The 22311-nt window shown below is 30.2% G+C and overlaps 3 protein-coding genes across 5 annotated transcripts in view; all 3 read right to left on the reverse strand.

The window, feature by feature from the left end:
* Cyc (basic helix-loop-helix ARNT-like protein cyc) overlaps window positions 1-11167 on the reverse strand; it is a 101842-nt gene extending 90675 nt beyond the window's left edge. For 2 of the 3 annotated variants that reach the window (XM_072018306.1, XM_072018283.1), the window contains exon 1: window positions 10995-11167. The gene's annotated coding sequence lies outside the window, so the exon portion shown is untranslated. Of the gene's footprint in view, window positions 1-10906 lie in introns of all 3 variants that reach the window. The other variant, XM_072018290.1, reaches the window with a different exon arrangement.
* Window positions 11168-11524: 357 nt separating this feature from the next.
* LOC139995193 (nitric oxide synthase-interacting protein homolog) lies at window positions 11525-13221 on the reverse strand. The gene is made up of 5 exons (XM_072018420.1): window positions 12917-13221; window positions 12720-12831; window positions 12252-12652; window positions 12057-12165; window positions 11525-11993 (listed from the first exon to the last, which is right to left on the reverse strand). Exons 1-5 carry the CDS (start codon window positions 13090-13092, stop codon window positions 11922-11924), a joined length of 870 nt encoding a protein of 289 aa, XP_071874521.1. The 5' UTR covers window positions 13093-13221; the 3' UTR covers window positions 11525-11921.
* Window positions 13222-20618: 7397 nt separating this feature from the next.
* LOC141445895 (uncharacterized) lies at window positions 20619-21548 on the reverse strand. The gene is made up of 2 exons (XM_074112088.1): window positions 21397-21548; window positions 20619-21149 (listed from the first exon to the last, which is right to left on the reverse strand). The coding sequence occupies exon 2, from the start codon at window positions 21145-21147 to the stop codon at window positions 20701-20703; it is 447 nt and encodes a 148-aa protein (XP_073968189.1). The 5' UTR covers window positions 21148-21149; window positions 21397-21548; the 3' UTR covers window positions 20619-20700.
* Between the last annotated feature and the right edge of the window lie 763 nt (window positions 21549-22311).

Genomic DNA, 22311 nt, shown 5'->3' on the forward strand with positions numbered 1-22311 from the left:
CATTGGCATGGCAATTTTTTCACATTCCTATATATAACATTCCTATAAGATTATATTCCTAGACTATAATCACTAAACTACAATCCTATAATAAACATACCTGTATGTACTATTTTTCCATTTCCGAGAAAATTCTGGGACAAATTGGAGGCGACGGACGATAAAACATCAAACAAAAAGAGAAACTGAGTCACCGCAGCTGCGGTTAAACTACAGCAATTTGGATACTGAAATACGAACTCATTACAAGAAATAGAAAACGGCAATTACAACAAACCATAATAGAAAGTATATTGTATAATGTAATAAATGTAATATATAGAAATGTATACAGAAATCAGATCAAATCACATTCAGAAATAAGAAATGAGCAGAAATAATAATAATAACAATCGAGAAATAAATATGGGAACTGACGAACTTCATAAAGAAAACCGTGAAACCGAGAGCTTCCTGCTTGGATATATAAACAAACCAAACAACGCGTATAGAAGATATACATACAGAAATCTACATACTTTATATTATATTATATATATATTAACGAAATAAGATTTAATTTAAAGCTATAAACTAAGGTAGAAACAAAATATATCAAGTGTGCACATACATGAACAAATTGTAATAGGCATAAGACTCAATACATAAACAAACAAAAATACAAAACAGATAACTATCTTTCTCCAACACAGATTAAAATATTAATATTTTCCTCTGTGAAAAATATTTATATTCTTCAACATCCTTTTACCAAATTCGTAGTTTTTATTTAGGGTTCCGTTATTAGAGAAGTGGAGAAATTTAAGAATATCAGACCCACACTAGACTCTGTTATAGTAATGCACACATTTTTCAGACGAATGCGCATCTAATACATTTTTATCTAAATTCATAAACATTATCCAATCATTACATACATCAGGATCGATCACACGAAGATGAAAATTATTTCATAAGTTTATATTCAAATACAAATTTCAGTAATTGATTAAATCGTTCAAAATATTGTCATAAGATATAAATTAAATTAATGTAAAGATCGGAATATAAACACGATGAAGCAAATGAAACAAACTGATAAATATCAAACAATTTTTCTCTGTTCTTCCTTAAAATATAAGATTGTTCTTGTTTAAAAATTATACTAATTGATGCGTTTGATGTTCAACTGGAAGTAGTACGTAGTATTTTCCAAAGCTACATAATAACTCTCTTCAATGTCAACTGAATATATAACATGTAGAATGTAATAAAATAAATTAACTATCGAACAGGCTATAAGTTTTTCGTACAACTAACTATAATATTATCCAATTATCTTCGTGTATTTCAAGATCAAAGAAATAAGAATTTATTTTATACATTATGGAAGGAATATCGGTCAGCAGTACAAAATCGTAAGAATTCAAAGCGAACGTAGATACCTACGTATCGACTACGGTGAGCCATATCGTAGAGAAAGTGAAGCCGGTAGTGAATGCAACATGCGTCGAGACGTGACTCGGCCAATGGTTTTGGAATTTAACTTGATATTCTAAGCCGCGGGATGCAAATAATTATCAAACATAAAATGACTTTACGCTAGCCAACTGGACTCGCGTCTCTGCAATCACCGACCGGTATTATATTTCCTTGCAGGAGAAATGCTATTTGCATTTCAAATGCTTTGACCTTTTCGAATCTATGTACTGTAGCAATTTCTGCTTAGCTGGATTCGCCGTTGGCGATCTTGACTGGGTCATACTGCTGTCGAAACATGCACACCGGGTCAAAACATTCCAGAATTCTTGTGGCGGATCGACGCTCCGTATAGTGTATGGACAGCACGCGTGCTGCTGGTTCTTAAGGTGTTGCTTTTAGAATTTACCATTTAGCGCTTTCACGCTTCATATTTAACCCTCCTACATTGCTTTCCTTATTTTTAACCAAATCTCGTTTTTTTATCATTAGAAAATTTCTTTAGTTTCAGGAAAATAAAAATATATGTGATTTTCACGCTAAAGATTTTCTTAAAACAACATAGCGAAAACGAGATTGAAATGAAAAGATTCGCATTAAAGTTAAATTACTTCGTTTGAGAATTAAATATGAAGAAGCAAATCCTTCTAGATGATCTAACGTATGTTTGCTTCATTCTTGCAAAGTAAGTGCTATATCAAAATTTAAATTATTTATTTTCTTTTATTATTCTTATATTCAAATAATAGACAATTTTTTCTTTTGAATATTTATCGATACTTAGTCATAAGAACAGCCTTGCTCTTAATTAAATTATTCTTGCCCCTTTCTTTCAGATTAATCCGCTGCGAAGAATTAATTCATAAAAGTGTTGAGTATTATATTGTTTTATTTTTCTTTTATTTTATTTTCCACATGTATTAAAATGTATGTGCATTCTTTGAATTATGTAAAAGATAAGTTTGACAGTATAATTGTATACTATTGATTCTCATGATTGAAAGTAATGTAGATGAGAAATATTGGAGAATATATTATTTCTTTGCATTCGAACTGAAGGAGGAATTGCAAAATCTAAGTTCTTGGAATGAGATAAGATTAAGTAACACAGATTGTATAGTAATGATACAAGCTTAAGCAACACATAATTAAGGTGCTAGTGTGAAAGATGTGTCTTCCTATTTAAATTTCATCAACATACAAGCATCTAATGTGGCAATAAAGCCGTTAAAAATATAAAAAATACACGTACAACAACATTATAAACTATATTGTAAATGATGTTCAGAATCATGTCTTTCTGGTGCAGTTAATATATGTAATTTTACGTGATAATATGCAAATATATTATAGTATGGTAAATTACTGCAACTTATCTCTATTACGGATTTTACACTTCTATGTTTTATTTTCCCAAAAATTAAATGTGTGTGCAAACAATATATAACTTCCGCTCAGAAACCTATAATCCAACATTTATTCATACAAAAAAATATAGTTATTATAAATACTACAACTACAATAATAGCAAAACTATTTCTTACAATAAAGAAATTGAAAATTATTTCTGAAAAGAATGTCTGTATTACGTGTCGCATATGACAAATATATATTATTCCCTTAAGCATAAATTAATAATGAAATAAATTATACGTTACCAATTCTTAGAAATATTTTATTAGAATATGTTCAGATACGTATGTTCCTTTAAAATGTGCACGTAACAGTAATTTATAAAATTTCCCGAACGACTCATCTGAATGTTCGGGAAATATAAATCAACGCATATAAGAAATTAGGTCACATTTCCCGAATATACATGAGAAAATATAAGTACGTTAAGTATCGCTTAATATAACACATTAGGGTAAAAAAGGTCGAGAGGTCTCATTCATATGGTCGAATAACACGATTTAAATGCAGAAACTAGTAAAAACCATGGAGATGTAGTTGTTAATTTTAGGCGACAAATATTACAAATAATTTGTGTGTAACCGTTGGTTTTGTTCGAGATTAAGCTTTCATGCAATTCCAATCTTATTCCTCCTATCCTTATTCACAATATTTATAATAAATTATATTTTATACTTGTATTCTTCAATAACTTAAAAAAACTATCTCTTAGTATAGCATAAATTATATGTACTTAAATTTACAATAATTCCTTTTTTCTCCTCTTTCATATTTTCATAATACAAATCTAAGTAATATTTAATAAAAAAAAAGTTGTCGATTTGAATGGATTTATAAAAATATTAAATTATATGTAAAAACGTAAATATTTAAATATAATATAATTAATTCTAATTGTTAATGTAGAAAAAATTAATTTACTATTGACAAACTAACGCGTTTCATTTCTATCAGTTGATTCATTTTCTTGAATTGTTCAGAAACACGATATCTTAATTGCTCTGCATTACAGCACTAATATGAAGTTGCAATTTAATCATTGATCAATAAAGCTGAGAATCAACGAGCAACTATAAGGTGATATTATGAGGTAAAAGATCAAATTTCCAATCCAACATATAATTGCAAACAACAAACGGTGATGCAACGTTCGTTTGCATACTTAATATTCACTCAATAATGGAAAACAAATTTTTCTACGAATTCGTATTCGTAAGAAATAAATAATTAAGGAATACTAATTTTTAAAGAAATATTTAAGAAATTATTTACAACTTCATTTTTGAACTATACTTATCATCAAATTAACACAAAACTTTTGTCGAAGTAAACATACCTAGAAATTTGATAAGAAATTTGGAAAAATGAAAATTTTCGTACTGTTGAAGAAAGTTCGCGTATTAAATGATTTTCTGTACAGAGTATCACCTCAGGGGCAGATTGCTTATTCAAGGTTTAACGAGGAAGCCATCGCCCATGTTGCAGCCTAGCAAGTGTAATCGATGATTCACTCCCCCCTCCCTCCCGATTTGTGCATGGCCTATATTGTGTTACGTAAATACTGCAAGCAAGTTGGGATCTATAGATCGTTTCGTGAGTCGTGGCGAATATTGGAAAGAACCCTATGTTTGCCCGCAACATTGTCTTACCAAGGGTATATTTTCTCCTTGATTTCAATTTAATGCGGCACATAATACGAACATAGCAAATCTTTTCTTTCTGAACAGTTAGTCGAGAACGGTTATAGTAGGAAATACTAGCAATTGTATAGCCAAAGGATGCTAACGATATTAACATTTATATTTTTTAGAAAAATATCACAATTAAATCCTTCAATATTAAGAATTTTTATAATCCTTTATGATTTATTATGTAAATATGCATGTTTATATTTCTTCGTTATATTGTACAATGACTACAATCATCAGGTTCTACATTTCATTTTTATGATTTCAAATTTTTATAATCATATGAAAGTTATGAAACTATTAGAATGATGCTAAATTTAATATATTATTGTTAGACGTAATTAATTTTTATGTAAGTACTATAATAAATACAATGACGAGCAAAGTTTTTACAGTCTAGCCGTATATTGCTATTTATTAAATTAATTACTAATGCAAAATATATATACATCCTGTATATTAAAACTTGAAGAAGTGGAACGAAATGGAAATGTAATAATACGTCCATAACGAATTTATAACAAATTCAAAACAAATAATAACGCTATACTTTATAAGAGATATATTATAACGATTAATAATATCTTACAAGAGACAAGGGCTGCTGTTAATGAGTAAATGGTATTTAGTGATTTCTTAAATACTAAATAATTACATTGTTTACGTGTTTTTAAGGGAATCTACGAGCAGCATTATCAACATTATCTACAAACGCGAAAGGGATTTTTAATTGTTTAATATGAATCTGGATAATATAAATATAAATACTGAAAGCGACAGAAAATTCTTTCATCTGTTTAATATTGCCTCCTTACAGGAAATAATAAGGAATTTAAAAGTATTTCTAAAGATAACTGAAGGGTGATCGAGTCTCGTTTTGTAAATGTTACAAATTAATTACAATTGCAAATAGAATTAATTGCATGTTGAGTAGTATGGACAGTGTTCTGTGTATCCTATCTACGTGTCGTAAAAAGTAAGAAAGGAGGAAATGGTGATTTTTCTGTAAAGTGTCTTTTCTATAACGGAAATAAGTTCACGCACATTTGAACCAAGAGGGAAGGGTATCTACGGTGGGAAAATGACCGTGCCGTACTCGAGAATTGCTTTGATATGAGGTAATGCGCACCGCAAAACACGCAAGACGTGTTACGTAATGTTTAAAGTGTGTACGAAGTTCTGGTGACCGGGTATATCGATATATATTTATTAACAAGCGATCGCGGCTAACAGTTTCCGCTAAGAAGAAACTACTCCTCGCAATTCGCATAATTTGCACCGTACAAGGTGATTTTTTTTTTTTTTTTTTAATGCTTTAAATTGGAAATTATCGCGTCGCATTAAAAAGACAAATGGATCTACTCGCTCGAATATTTCCACGATCCATTAGTCTAACGTAATTTGAGAATGACGAAGCAAGAAGAAAACGTTTGAAAATGATGGTTCATACACATAAATATCAATTGCTTCGTAGTACTATGAAATCACTTCTAAGTTTTTCTTTGGAAAGATTGATATTTTTCTTACATAAGCGGATGCGTTAAAGGTAAGTTCACTACGATTCACTTATTTCTCATTCATTCATTCAAAAATTTGCAGATTCAGAAATGCTATATGTATTTTAAAGAACAATTAAATTAGAAAAAGATAGTTACTTTTCAAACTTATTAAAATTCTTCAACTTTTACAATAATTTTAAGAAAGTAAATTTCTTTTACAAAATTTAATTAAATAAGCATCGAATCCAAAGAATTGTGATAGTAATCACTTTATGAAATCATTTATAATACGTAAGAGAAAAAATTATTTCGATTACACAAATGGATTTTTACACAATGAGACTTTATTTGCCTATCAAATAAAATTGGATGGATAAGGTCTAACGTAGAATACAAGTAGCTAACGTGTATGACAAGCATGACAAACATATTTATGATTATGTTTAGGTGCACGGGTGTGTCTACTAGTTTCTTGAAAAGGAAGGTCAGTTGTTTAGTACGCCTATACAACAAAAGCAAACCGCATACGGTAGTAAACTACTGCTAGTTCCTACTTTCTCTCCTGCAGGCTTCGTCATTAATGAAAGAACCCTCCCTATTGCTGTGTTAAAAGTGATCGACAGATTAATCTTACCGTCGAAAAATCATGCTAACGAGAGAAGTCGGGAATAAATGTTCGTTCCTTAGATTTAAATTATGTAACTAGTCAATGTGTGTTATAATCGCGGAAGAATAGAAATAACGCTAATTATCTGCGTAATGGGTTATTGGTATGTATTAGTAAACAATGAAAAAATCGAATTGAAATTTTTCTAAAAAGAATCTTGCTTGCTTAAATTAAATGCAAACGGAACTTGCCCATTTAAGTGGTCTCGAGGAAAGAAGTTAAATCACAGATTGTGTATTTTAAAACATTTATACATATGCTAATACTATTGAACGCGCATAATTTACGAATAGAGTTTTATTATTTACATAATTGTCACATTTTTATATTATTAAGTTGTAAGTAAAGTTTTTGGGAGAAGACATAATAATAGAGAATATGAAAGTGACATTTAAATCAGAAATATTGTGTGATTCTTCTCAAGCAAATTTTGATATCAAAAATTTGAAATAAATTTCACTGTGAGGCTTTTTATGAAACGAAAGATAATTTCGAAAAAGTGTCAAAGTAAATGCAAGTTTATAAATCTATCATAAGGAAGATATAAATAGTTTGCTCTACTTGCAGAAGTCAATTACATATATTGTGATATATTTAAAAATTACTGATTTATAACGACTGATACAATAGAATAAAACAATTTAATACAAATCGAAGATTTTCTACGTAACCTTATACTAGAAAAATTTTAACATTCTGTGCTTCATCTTATTCTTAATATGTATGAATTAACATATAAAACGAATTTTTGTTCATGTATTTGCACGATCCACGAAATCTTATATTCTACAGATTTAAATATGTATAACGTACAATAACTTTTCTTATTAAATAACTAATTGCGTTTTGATGTATAAAATAACATGCTATCTATCATAAATAAATTTGTTAGTACCTAAACTAAATGTCTGATTAATCTATTAAGAATCAACTCTATGTTAATACAACATTTTCTTTGTTATTTCTTTCTAGTCATTTTGCATGGAATTCATTTTTTAACATTCTCACATTATCTAAAAAAAATCAAAGGATTTTCTTAGTATTTTTTTTTTCGTTCTTATCTCTCCCTTTACTTATATTCTATAATTTGAAAAAATTGAGATATTTATAGCGTTATAATGATCTACCTTTCTTAAATCATGAAAATTTTCTTGTGTTTCTGATTTAGTATTTAGTATTTAGTAGTATCTATTGTGAAGTATACATTATTCTAATAAATTTGGTATACCTGCAGGGTATTAACAAACTAGTTCAAGTCAAGAATATACAACAAAATTTTTTCATATGACGCTTTGTGTTCGAAAAAATCAATTTTGGAAATTTGTCAAGTATTTTTGAACTTGGCTTATTCTGGACTAAACAAGAGTAAATAATTGATAGAAGGTGATTCTGCACCTGAAAATAAGATAAAAATGTAAAATAAAGTTTTTTCCATAAGATAATTTCTTCCCAAGAAATATAAATTTGAAAATTTACTATGTGTATGTATCAGACGAGTTCTTACCAAACATGTTTAAACTCTTCTTGAAAGCGAACTTGAAACGGAAGAATTTTATTTTACATTTTTTACCTATTCTCACGTGTATTATAACGTTTTGTTAGTTGTTTGCACATACCTAGCTAATAATTAGCTAAGTTTAAGTATACTTAACAATTTTTCAAACTCAATTTTCTCGAAAACGAAGTATCATATGAAAAAATTGTATTTTATATTCTTGATTTTCTTTCTCATGTAAGTTCACCTCCTTTCGCTTTGTACCATTTACACATCATTATTCAAACTTTAGTTTAAGACTAATCAACATCCAACTATTCATTTCAAGTTCATCTACCCATTGATATATGATGATCGGTTCACCACCATCAGTCCTCGTTCGAATCAGCGAATCGATCAGAGATTATGATTTAAAGGATTATTGATACGTACATAAATATCAATATATATAATATGCCTCGGGAGATTGATATGTTACAATATATCCAAGTAAAAGATTATTCTACATGCAAAAATAACTTGAAAAGGAGAATAAATATCTTGCATTTAACTATCGTTCACAAAAGAATCAATCAACAAAATTTGGCAAGTATGCATAGTACATATCTGTACGTACTGTTCATGAGTCACAGTACATTTAAAATAGTTTTGTAATAAAATTTTCAAATTATATAATACATATTGTACATGCAATTAATAGGTATTAATTTCATTTTGCAATTACAATATCCATTTATACTTATTCTAGATGATTAACAATAAGATTTCCATGACTTATGATTAATAGAGTGAATAATTAACTTTCGATGAAGTATTTATTTCAAATTTACAAACATTTATTCCAAACTCAATTTTTTAAAAACGAACTGGAACGAAAAACTTAACTCTATTTCTTTTTATTTATTCCTGCATGTAAAATAAGGTGCAAGTGCACTCATCATAGTATATGTGTATAGTGCAACAAAATCGAATGGGTGAAAGAACTGCAGCAATCGTGCTGCAATATGCGCTATGCGCCTCGTAGACGATGATATAACGTCGTGTCGCCTCTTATCATCTACGCGTGCACGAAAACACATACATGATATGTTTTTACTCTCGTGTATGTGTTTCATGCGATCGGCGTGAACTATTTGTTACGCATGCACTCTGCATCATGGTCGGTCAACCTAGCTTATCCTTCTATTACGTATGACACGTATACACATGAACGTACATCTATGTAAGACCGGAACATGGATATGGCAAAACATACGCGACCGATACATATTTTGTAGTTATGTATACAGCGTACAGATATGCTTAATGATATAACAAGGTTTCATGTACGCTCATGTACGTATGTACACACGTATATTAAATATTTTTATGAATATATGAATATATAAATATATATTATTGTTTACATTAGAAGGTTATCTTACCATTAGTACTATTATCGATGCTATTATTATATGCCAACGTATTACCGATAAATGTACATATTTTTTATCTAATGTGTCAGATGATTAATACAACTTGTTTGTGTTTCTACGTGTATGTCGAATGGTTTATATAGATTTTATGTTAATTACGCCTGATGTTATATAGTTTTAGGTTTATCCTATAAATGATAATGAATGTAAATTAAATAAATAGGAAACCGAAAAAGCTATAATAAATTATATTGGAAACAAATTTTAGTCACAAATTTAAACAATAACGCACTCAGATTTGTGTCTTCTTCAAGTAACTTTCACCACTTAATTGTATATTTATCGATTAATTATTTAATATGTTTTATCTGCATACGATACGTCATTCAAGCTATACACAATGCTTCGCGATTGCCATCACAATTTTAATCGTTTAGATTGGATCAACTGTATCAACTAGTATTCGAGTTACAATGACACATGTGAAAATCGATATAAATCGACAACTTAAAATCGATCTAGTTGATACAATAAACGACTATATAATAGATTTATTTTCATTTATCTTCATTTTTATTATAATTTTAATATTTCAAAAATAATACTTTTTTACTGACTTGTAAATCGTTAATAATGCGCTTTACGTATTTTATTTAGAAAATAATCTAGAACGATTTTCATATGTTTAAGTTATATACGTTGGCGCTAATACTGTCTGCAGAAAATGCACGTTCGTGAAAAATGAGATGTCGCGATGTCCGGTAGCGGGGATAGTGGCATCGCGTTAAACCCGCGTACGCACAAACGAAAATGACGCAAAGTATCAGCTACGGACGATGATTGATGCTTAAAAACATATCGGTGTATTTAATGTACGATGTTTGTCTTATGTAACACCGTGGTTTTATTTGCTTTTGAATGTTTCGCGTCTGACAAGATACAAGTCGAACAAGCCCGAAATGCATCGAAATTTCGTTTACATTTTACCAGTCACATTATCTCGCCGCTGATAATCAACTAATCGATGCATTTATATGTCCTACTTACGGATCTATTGTAGACGCTTGTTCGCGGAGTTGCTAGAAACTTACGTGCGAAACTAATCAAATCGAGCTATTACAATATGTACAAAAAAAAACGACTGTATTAGAATTTGAAAGTAAGTATATTCTTTTTTATACGTTGATTATCCACGAATACTTATTGATATTTGCAACGATCTTGTTCAGTGATTGTTTCGCTCGTAAAAGGTATCAAAAATGCTGACTTACCAAATGCTTAAAGTGTTACCGTCGTGGCATTGCACATGTGACAATACTCGATCCGATAAATGACACACTTAAACAGAGAGACACTCACCTTTAATCTATTGGTGAACTATCATCGCGACTTCTACACTTGATAACTGATGCTGACACTTAATTTTCCGGTAAAAAAGACAGTTGCGGAAAATCGGAGTTTAGAACGCGCGCAAGCACTATGCGACAGCAAACACTAACGCAGTCTCGCAGATTGCCGCCTGGCCGGTAGAGCGCCAGAATTTCGGAATGCTTTAAAAAACTATATTCCTTGAGATGGCGACACCTTCTGACAGAAGCCATAGCCTGGATTGGATCGTGAATCGATATTCTACGCGAATGGAATTATGGGATTGTTATTTTCTCGCTCACTGAAAACGCGCTAAACAAATTTTGCATTTGGCTCACTCATACTGCATCACTTTCTTCCAATCAATTAACGACTAGTTCAAATTCTAAGAAGCTAACGTATGTGGAGTGCTTTCTATCATAATTCCAGCTTAAACAATTCTCTTTTTATAAATATAGGAAAAATATATAAAATTATTGCAAAATTTCGGTTGAATGGAATAAAAATCATACAAGAAGAGCTATATTATAAAAATTTAACGTGGCTATACGCAGATTTATTAATATATACGCCAGTTAGATACATACCAGTTGAATGTAATATATTAAATTTTTATTTGTCATGATAAATTTCTTTTTCTGACTTCTTTTATTAAACCGGACAGTGGTGAGTGTAGTAAAACTGTTAAAGGATCAAAATTAACGGAAAGATAATTGTAAAAAGCATTTCCTACAATACGCAACTTCAGTGGATTTATGTTAAAGACGTATGTATGTCTCTATTACTAAATTTTCTTATGAAAAATAAAAATATTTATTTTTTAACAAATTTTATTAATTTTAACAAATAACTGAATATTTATAGATATAAAATATATGCAAACAAATATATTAAAAAGTTTACAGTTAAAAATATACTTTATGCTTGTAATACTGGTCTTTCATGTTTGCCTTCTAAGCCATCATTAACAGCCGAATATCCAGTACCACCCTGGAAAAAAGTTAAGGTTATTTTTCTACTTTACTTATTTTTTCTGTTATTCTTAATAATTACCCTTTGAAGAGGTATAATATCTGCTTCAGTCAATTCTGTACTATCCAAAGGATTAATCCAATCCTTCCTAATAATTTTTTCTACACACTCCATTGTAACCACATCACCACTGAAAAGATCATAAAATATTTGTTTATGTCTAATATGTAACAAATAATACAATACGAAAAACATTAAACAATGAAAAAATCATACGTTGTCCTTATAACTGCACATGGTACACTGTTACTTAAGATATCATGTGTAATTGGACACATGTATCTTGCTTGCTTAACAATAAGAGACTTCTTGTCATCTGGATCTTTTACTTCAGTAAATTTCACAGGAATAAGATCTTTTATCTTCAATGGTTTTCCACTAAGGGGACAGTATATCGTCTTATCTGGCTTTTGCAATATAGTTTCTTTCGCCTCTGGTGTCTTAGATGGAATCCAAAAACTTGGTAACATTTTATCTTTACCATTACTCATATTAGAAACCGAAAAACCAGATTCTTTGGCTGCAATTTGACTTCGAGAAACAATATTCTTCTCTCCCTTTAAAAATTTTTGCAATTTCTGTAGTTCTTCATTAGCACTTTTTTCATTAGATTGCTCCTTGAAAAATTACAAACATTGATTGCAAAATATTCAATAACACTTTCATTTATATATTTTTATTTACCTCTTCTTGTTGTTTTTGTTTTTGATACTCTTTCAATTTCCTTGCGTATTCCTTCTTTTTGGTTAAGACATATTCCAGTATTGCTTCTTTGTCAAACAAATAACCATCCTTTCTGTAAACATAAAATTTGAAACCTAATAAAGTAATAATATGCTAAAATAAGATATAGTATGAAGGTTATGACACAATATACAAACGTTATGACAGGATTTCTGCAAGGTTGTAATGTGAGACAGCAGCAGTCAAAATCCTTAACCGAATCTTTTCCCACTCTTTGTGTATTTGTACCATAACCTGAAGCTGCTGCATCTTTTCTTTTTTCGTGATAAGTATAAACAGCACCAGCAGTACAATTTCTCGCGTGCCGCGTCATGTTTCGTTTATTGCTTTACTTCATCTAACCTAAACTTATTTTGTTGCTGTGTATCTAGTTACCAATAGAGAGAAAACAAGAATGCTAACGTTTATGTCCCATGGCCCTCAGCGGCCAAGTGCTGAAGATACACATTAGCATGTACAAGAACCTATTTAGTTAAATACATTTACCCTCTAGAAATAAATTTTCTATGATTTCACGCTACAAGAGCTTATTTCATTGTACGGTTTTAGCACAAAAGAAAGAGGAATTAATTGTTTATTATATTTTTTTAGAGAAAATCTTTCTTTCCACACGATAATGGATCACTGGTATGATGTAATAACTTTAATATATTCTCTATACACGATAACCTTTTAGATTTAACATTAGATTTGCTTTCCTCGTGATAATATTTTTGTTATAATAAAACCTAAATTTCATTTTAATAATAATTTCAGTAGTTAATAGGCTGCGAATAATATTTCTAATATGATGTATATGGTTTGCAACGTGTCTGTCTACAAAAACAAAAAACACGTAAAAATAAATTAACTGCAGACATGATTTGATGTAATGACTAATTTGTGATCCACGATTATATCTTATCTTTATATTATCAATGACCATATATCTTACTTTTTTATTATTAATGTATTAATTCTCCTAATTTTAATCTATAATTAAAATTACAAAGATCATATATATTAAGATTGATAATCTAACACAAAAATTGCTCACGAACAATACGATCAGTGAAATCGAATCGATAGTGAGCACGAAAATAACAGTATGAGTACAGCCCAGGACACACGCCAGTAAGACTGTCAAGTCTTCATCGGCACATTAATAAACTCATTGTTAAATCAATCCGCGGAGTATTTCTTTGGTACCCTACACGTTCTACCATCTCGAAACTTTTTTTTTTTCACGCTGCGGGCAGCAGCAGAGCAGTGTCGGACTCTTACCGACTAACTCCACGATGGCCTGCCTGCGCGTATGATAAGAATGCTCCGTAGTCTCGTTCTTTGCAAATTACTATCGGTGCATTGCCCGCGTCCCTTAATCGAGCCGATCCTAATGTATTGGCACCAGTGGGGGCCATTGTCCCTGGCGCCATCCCCCTGCTAGTCGCGTCCGTTTGAGGGCGGTGGTGGAGCGACCTTGGGTCGCCTGACCGCCATCCCTCTCCATCGCGTTATCCTACTAGGGTGAGAATTTCTCTTACTCTCCCTTTCTGCCCGTTCCTTTGCGAGCATAACTCGCTCGCAGAAGAGGCGGACAGCCTCGTATTTCTGCAGCTCGCTCAGCATCGCTTTTATAATCACCGAGGGGCTCAACCTCTCGCCTATGATGAGACGCAAGGTGTAGCGGGGCCGCTCCCACGCCGGGCAAAACTCTAGCGTATGCTGCGCTGTGTCCCTTGCTCTCCCCGCAGTGGTGACAGATGTCCGTCGTCTCGCGTCCGATTTTCCTTAGAAACTCGCCGAACACGCCGTGACCCGTATGCACCTGCGAAGGATAGCAGGAGACCGCGTCGGCTCCTCCATGCCTCCCAACTTGGGAGGACGGCCTCGGCGCCTCGATGTTCGCCTCCCTCACTGATCAGCTGGGACCGCCACTGGTCCCACGCATCCTCCTTGGCGGTTCCCAGCTCGTCTGGGGCCGCCTGCTCGGTTGAGTCCTCTCCCGGACTAAAATATTGGATACCAGATTGCTGAATACTTACCATTCGGATCATCTTGGACCGATTTCGTCGACTAAGAAAAAGGAGCGAATTTACGGTAGTTCCGTTTATCAGTTCTGAAAGCTCGGCATATAATGAACTCGCGTGGTTTTGACCGATTGTTTATGTAAATAATGTTTGCATACATACATTTGATCTAGTCATGAGATCAATTTCTAATCTATTTTCTTCATTGTCTTTAATATAATACGCACTTAATTCATGTTTATATTATTGGTCGTATTTGTATTATTTTTTATAATATACTATATTATGTTATTTTATAATATTAAACACCATCTGTTTTTTATTGAAACTTTATTACATCTTGTACATTTACATATAAATTCATTGAAATTTACCGCATGTGTGAAAGCTGGACAAATTGTTAGATACAAATTAAATAATAAAAAAAAGAATTCATTGGCGTACATAAGAGTTTGGCAAGTATATGAATTACAATATATATGAAAGACTTATAAAAGCTATACCATAAAGACATTAAAAAACTTTCGATTATAGGAAAGTAGAAAAAGTGCGTAAAAATTGTATCGTAAAAGCATACTTATCACAATTTATAGTATAATAAATATTGTAAGTAGTTCCATAACATTATCTTATCTGCAACATTGCCTCGTTAAGCAACTACTTTCTTAAATATAATATATCGAAAGATTATACTAAAAATTGTAACAGTAAGGAACAATGTATCTCATGTAACAAAGATTATTTCTTTAAGGATGATATCTTGCATAAATTACATTACACGTACATAGACAAACCAAAGAAAATATCATGTTTCTAACAGTTTCTATAGATCATAATTATGCCATTTCTATTAGAAATATAGGAATTTTCGCCATAATATTAATATTTTTTGTTAAATTCTTACTTACTTTATTTAATAATGGCTTTTTTCAAACTATGAAGTAACATAACATTTTATGTACATCAGCAGTTTCAAAAATATATGTAAATTGTCTTACTTATTTCACTTCTTATTTCATTTCTTAACAATAGGTAATATTCATAATGTATATAATACCATTTTTCAAAATATAATGTTGAAATTATATAGATCATATATAAATTACTTATAAAATTTTGTTCATAAAGCAGCAATCACAAAGGCAATCAATTTTAGTTATATTTTTAACAGTGCCGTCTTAATTTTACTTTTCATTTGTACTTATTATATAGTTTACTTATTATAGTTTACTTGAATATACTGTATTAAAATTTTGCATGACTATTATTACTGTGCAGTTTTTCAATGATTTAAAAGCCGTAAATTATAGCTTCAGATCATATCATTGTAAAGTTCTATTATAAGCATCAATCTTACAAGGATATAAGATTTGTAAGATTCCTTAATCTAGACAAGTACAGAAATTTGTATGTGGCATAAAATTGACTTTATACTGATGCAATATTTTGACTTATAGTGCAAATATTGCATGATATATAATGACAGTTTTCACAAGATAAATCATTTAAATTGTCATTTAAATGCATGGCATCCACATCGCATCAAGTAGAAATTGCATAAGTAAAATATTACCTTTGAATTTCTAATAACATTATGTGTAGCTATAAAGGGACATACTGTACACTTAATATATGACGTTGGATATATGAAAGAAAGATTATAGAAGAAGGATCATGATATTTAATGTTATGGTTGCGAACCTAATCACGCACATGGTAGAAATATAAGAAATATAAGACAAACGAGAAGTAGAACAGTGGAAGAAAGATGTCTAAAGACAATAAGTACTGAAGAGATACATGTAGGATACCTAGTCGGAGAAGAAACGAAGATAAAGACAACATATTTAGATTAAAGTACACGAAATACAAAGAGACGATTAAAATGTCAGAAAACGTACCATATAAGGAAGAAGAGGAAAGAAAATAAACGAAATGGCAACTGGAAAACTCTGGTTCTGATGTAAAGATTGTATTATAGGGAAAGCTTCAAAGTAAAGTCTTTGAAATAGCATAAGCTCATTTTGTCAAGCAAATATTCCAAAATCATAAATTTATTAACGTTAGATTAATTTTCAATGACATATTAATATAAAGTTTCTAAAATCATATTCCAATATTATGTGCATTAACCCTAAAAGCCCACGTTCTCTATATTAAATTGTATAAATCTGCTATACGATTTTGTAAAGTCGATTAATAAAAAGTTATCAATTTATTGTACCAAACATAATATTAAATAATTCTATATTCTATGGTAGATTTCCTGAATATTGTTTCTGTACAAACTTTCTTCGGAATGAAAATATAGATAAATGGTAATATGTATAAAATGTACATATGTAAATTTGTCGATCGTATTGCACATTTACTGTATTAGACAAACATTTTTCCATCACATTAATCTATATGTAAAACACTTTGTGCAAAACATTATTCTATATTCGATATTAAAAAATTGGATTACCATTATTTTTTGAACACAATTAATATAATTATGGTATATTTGCAATGATCAGTTCTGGAACATATGCTTGGCACAATGTTATAGAACACTTTACTATTGGAAATATATATTTCCAATGACAAAGGACTAAACATAATCCATGCAATAACATCTTTACAAACAAACACTATAATGGTGGTGCTTTGTTTCGCCTATTAATTAAAAGTTATCGTTGTTAAATCTAATAATATGCCTTAAATTTGTCAATAGGAATATTATAATTAAAGTTAAGATTTTTTGAATCATTGAATTAGGTGAGAGCACCCAACAGTGACCCCAATACGTTTTTGAAATGTTTGAAATTGCTTACTACAAGTATTTTCATTCGATTAGAAATATATTTACAGTAGGATGGAAACCTGCCGATATAGTTTTCTTTCGTACTTGATGAGGGGCTAGCACCGTTGTTGGGAGGGGTATTCAGATCTGGCGGATCTGGATATGAAAGCAATTCCATTGGATCCACAATATTATCTGATAAGAGCTACAACATAACATAATAAGAAATAAATATCGCACGAACATATAAGAATACTTTAAATATTAAGAAAGTGTAGATTATTACTTACATTCAATGCTTCTTGATCTGTACCCTCACCATCTATTATCATAGCTGGATCAAAGTTTAAATTTAAATCTGATGATATATATCTGTAGTATCGTTGATTATGTTTGTATTCATATTACCAGATGTGTTGAGGTTTCCAATGGATTTTTGGATGCAGAAGGAACACTTGGTGGACCACTGTTTCCACCACCTGGTGTGTGACAAGTATGAAATATATGCAATGTATGGTGCATCTATGAAAATAAGAACAAAATATTTAATAAATGATCTATGAAATACTATATATATTTATAGAATAATTCTGAGCTTAGAACATATTTGATCGTTAAGCGATTTTTTCATAGTATTAAGAGAGTCTAAAAAGTCAACGAATTTTGATGATTTATGTTGTTATTTCCGTACAATTATTCATAGTAGACATGTTTATACTTCTAGGTGACATTGCCTTTGTCATTCTCTCTCAGTTTTCTTCTTCAGTTTTAATACCAGTCAAGCAAGCTCTTTGCTGGTTTCCAATTCGCCATCGAATTTATTGTAACTTCTTCCACTTCTGCAGTGTTTAGAGTATTCAAAATGTTCCACATATATTAATCAACTTCTAAATCTTCTATTTATGCAGCTTTTCTATAAACAATAGAAGCAAAATTATATGAAACTTGAAAGAAATGCGTTTAATTTTCTAATCAAACAAAAAATTGTTAAAAAATGACTTACAGTGAGATCCTCGTTCACAATTTAGCTGCAGGTATTTTTTTTTTTTTTTTATTATTTAATTTGTACTTTATAATTTGTTCAGTTCGACATTCGGTAAATTTTTCTAGCTTTGTTGCTAAATAACATGTGGATGGCTACCCCCAGTGGGATACCATCTTTGAGTTTGTCTATTTTATTTTTTTAGTGAAGTCTATGGTGTATTCTTTAGTCTTTTTATGAGGGTTCTGCTCGTTTCAGCAGCCAGCTGGTTTGGATGTGTTGTCGTTCTTTTCTTGTATTGTTTTGCATATCTACTGATTTTTTCTTTGACCGTTGGTTCGAATGTTTGGTCCCGGTCTTGACCTTGCAGGATTTCTGTGTTGCCAAGCTGCTGTCAGCCAGCGACTAGTTCCTTTATCCTAGCTTCAGGACATATCTCGTTATGGATGCACTAACTGCGAGTTGGTCGCCTTTAAAAATAAGTCACTAGTTAATCGTCATCGTTGCTAATTGCTAATTGCCATCCTTAGTCGTTATTCATCAGCGAATCGGTGTTGACCATACGTAGTCGTCATTTGTCATAGCTAATAGTTATTTATCATCTCTAGTTGCTTCTCGTTATCGCTGGTTAGTAGTCGGCTCCAGTTCTTAGCAATCCTTTCAATAGCTATTTCCCATATTAGTGGGTGGTTGTTCGAGCTAATTAGTTTTATTAGTCGGCACACTACGTGTAAATGTCAATCAATTCCAAACGATCGCAACGTTCAATCAACTACAAAGAATAAATAGTGATGAATGAAACTTTTAACAACATATTTGCTTATTTAATAAATAATAATTAAACACATCTCAAATATAATATGTCATAAATTAATAAAAACTATAAAGCTAAATAAATAATATAGAAGCAATTAAGTTTAATTATTGCTATTATGTATCTCGAATAGAAAACTACAATCATGCAATAAAACAGGTTTTTGTAGCATGAAACCACAGGGAATATAGCTTATTTGTAGTGGAAAATAAATTCTTATACATGCTAGCATAGAACAAAAGTGGTTCCACAAATAGTGCTTCAAAATAAATGAAAATAAATCTAGTCATATAACCTTCACGCTGTGAAAACAATCCTGCCCACAGGTGACCATAAATAATATTCCAATTCCAAACAAAGATACAGTCAGATATCTGGGCATAATCCTAGATAGAAGAATGACATGGAAACGGCACATCGTAGATAAATCCAAACAATTGAAATCAAAACTAAAAAAATTCTACTGGATCATTGGCAGACGCTCCAACTTAAACATGTAGAGTAAAATAATGCTATATAAAGCCATGTTAAAACCTGTTTGGACCTATGGGATCCAACTATGGAGAACAGTGAGTAATTCCAACATAGAAATTCTCCAACGATTCCAATCAAAACCTCTAAGCGCCTTGGTGTGTTACCAACGAAACAATATATCGCAACCTTAAGATACCCATAGTTAAAGAAGAAATATCGAAATTTAGTAACAGATATAATATAAGAGTTAAGAACCATCAAAACCCATTAGTTACCCAATTAATTGACACGATTTGCAGACTACATATTCGCAGACTACAAAGGCATTACCCTTTAGATTTAAGCATTAGATTCAACTAGAATCAAACATTTTATAATCCAAGCGCCACCAATACTTGTATGCTAGTTTAAACCCCTGTTTAAATTAAATATATAAATAAAAACAAGATATTTTTGTTTTTTCTAAATTTTTAGGTGCAAATTTGAATACACATACAAATTAAGTATGAAAATTTTATTTTGTTTATTTCACAAAACATAATTTTTACAGCCAAAATTGTACATACTTGATTTAATGTCTTATAAACAACATATTTTAATAGGGCAGTTCTCTGATACATTTTATTTTAATTTATATTAATAATAATTATCGTTGCTTGTAGTAATTTTAATATCCTTATTTAATGAAAAAATATATTTGTTTTTCCTATATGTATAGAAATGATATATTTACAATTCATATAATTTACAATTCATATAAAAACGACATAATCTTATTTATGTATATAATATTGATAGTTTGTGCAAAATATTTACAATCTTAGAATTATTGAGCAGTTCTAGGCAACTTCCTATCTTTACTTATCATCACTGTTGCTGTTAGATGAATTGTCTTTTTTATGTTTCCTATGTTTTTTATGTTTTGATTTCCTCTTCTTCTTCTTATTTTTATATTTTATGTCTTCATCACTGGAAACTTCTGTTTCTGATTCACTGTCGCTTGTCTCTGACCTCTTGCGTTTTTTAGATTTCTTCTTATACTTCTTCTCTTTGTGTTTCTTTTTGCTTTCCTGGAGTTTCCTTTTTAATTCCTTTTCACGTAATTCAGTCAAAGGGGTGACATAATTTTCATCACTGTCAGAGCTAGTACTGCTAACATCCAGGACGATTTCTTTATTTGGATCAACTTTAATAAAATTACGACACTGATACGTGAGATGTCCAGCATAACCACATTTCTTGCATGCAGGACGCACATGCTCTTTATTTTGTGGAATTAATCTGGAAAGGAATTCTGGATCCATGCCTATAAACAAATATAAAAATATATAAATGTCAGTTTTCTAAAATTTTAATAGAAAAAATATTCATACATACACTTAACATCGAATTAAGAAAACTTAAATATAATATATTATAATACATATAATATATAACGTATTACAATATATTATAAATATTATGAAGAAACAAATAATAGTTCACAATAAATATGTAATATTAACTTACTTAGTATTCACTGTTTAATATTTGCAAATAAACTCAATACTAACCTATACTTCAATATTAACCTTCAGTATATAAAATATTTTTATACAATTAAAGGTTTTCAATCTGTTTCGTTGTCTTTTCACGATTTGACGTGTTTCAAATTTTCAAAATATATCAAACATTTGATATATGACAATATAAATTTGATTATAAACCAGACAGTAAAATCATACGTCAACGATCTTGTGATTTTTGTGTATGTACGTATTTAGATATTCACGCCACCTATGCGACGCTTCATTGAATTAGATTTTTGGAATTAGAATTATTGGCGGAATATTCAAATTTAGAATAAAATAGAAAAATGTTTTGGCGCTCTTGCACAATTAAATTAACATCATTAATAAAATTGTACAAGTTACAAGTCACAAATTACTAGTAATAATAACTTTTTTTATACAATATAAGTTTAATTAAAAGTAATAAGTTTAATAATAAATCGAATAGAATGTTACAAGCAAACTTTACAAATTACAAATCGTTTATTTATTATCTAATTTAGCGTAAAATTATTAAATTATAAATGAATAGTTTATAACTTACAATTTATAATTTATCAATTCTCTGATATTATTAGTTAATAAATTATTATGCAAGAGGGCCGTCATGGTAATAGTTTCATAACACGCATTACTATCATAAAAGTAGATTCAATAAGATGTAAGTAGGAGATACTAAATACCTTTTAGAATGAATTTATAAATTGTAATTTATCAGATTCAAGCATATTTACATAATTAATGTACAGCTCTACTTCTATACTTCTATTTCTAACACCAATATCTACGTAATGTTATAGAATGTAAAAATGAACTATAAATACTTTTATTATCTGTCATCGCGTACCACAGGGGTAAGTCGAACTATGTAAGAAGAAATCCTTTTATTACAACATTATAAAATCTACATTTACATAG

Source organism: Bombus fervidus, chromosome 2 (genome assembly GCF_041682495.2).
Source record: "Bombus fervidus isolate BK054 chromosome 2, iyBomFerv1, whole genome shotgun sequence".
NCBI lineage: Eukaryota > Metazoa > Arthropoda > Insecta > Hymenoptera > Apidae > Bombus > Bombus fervidus.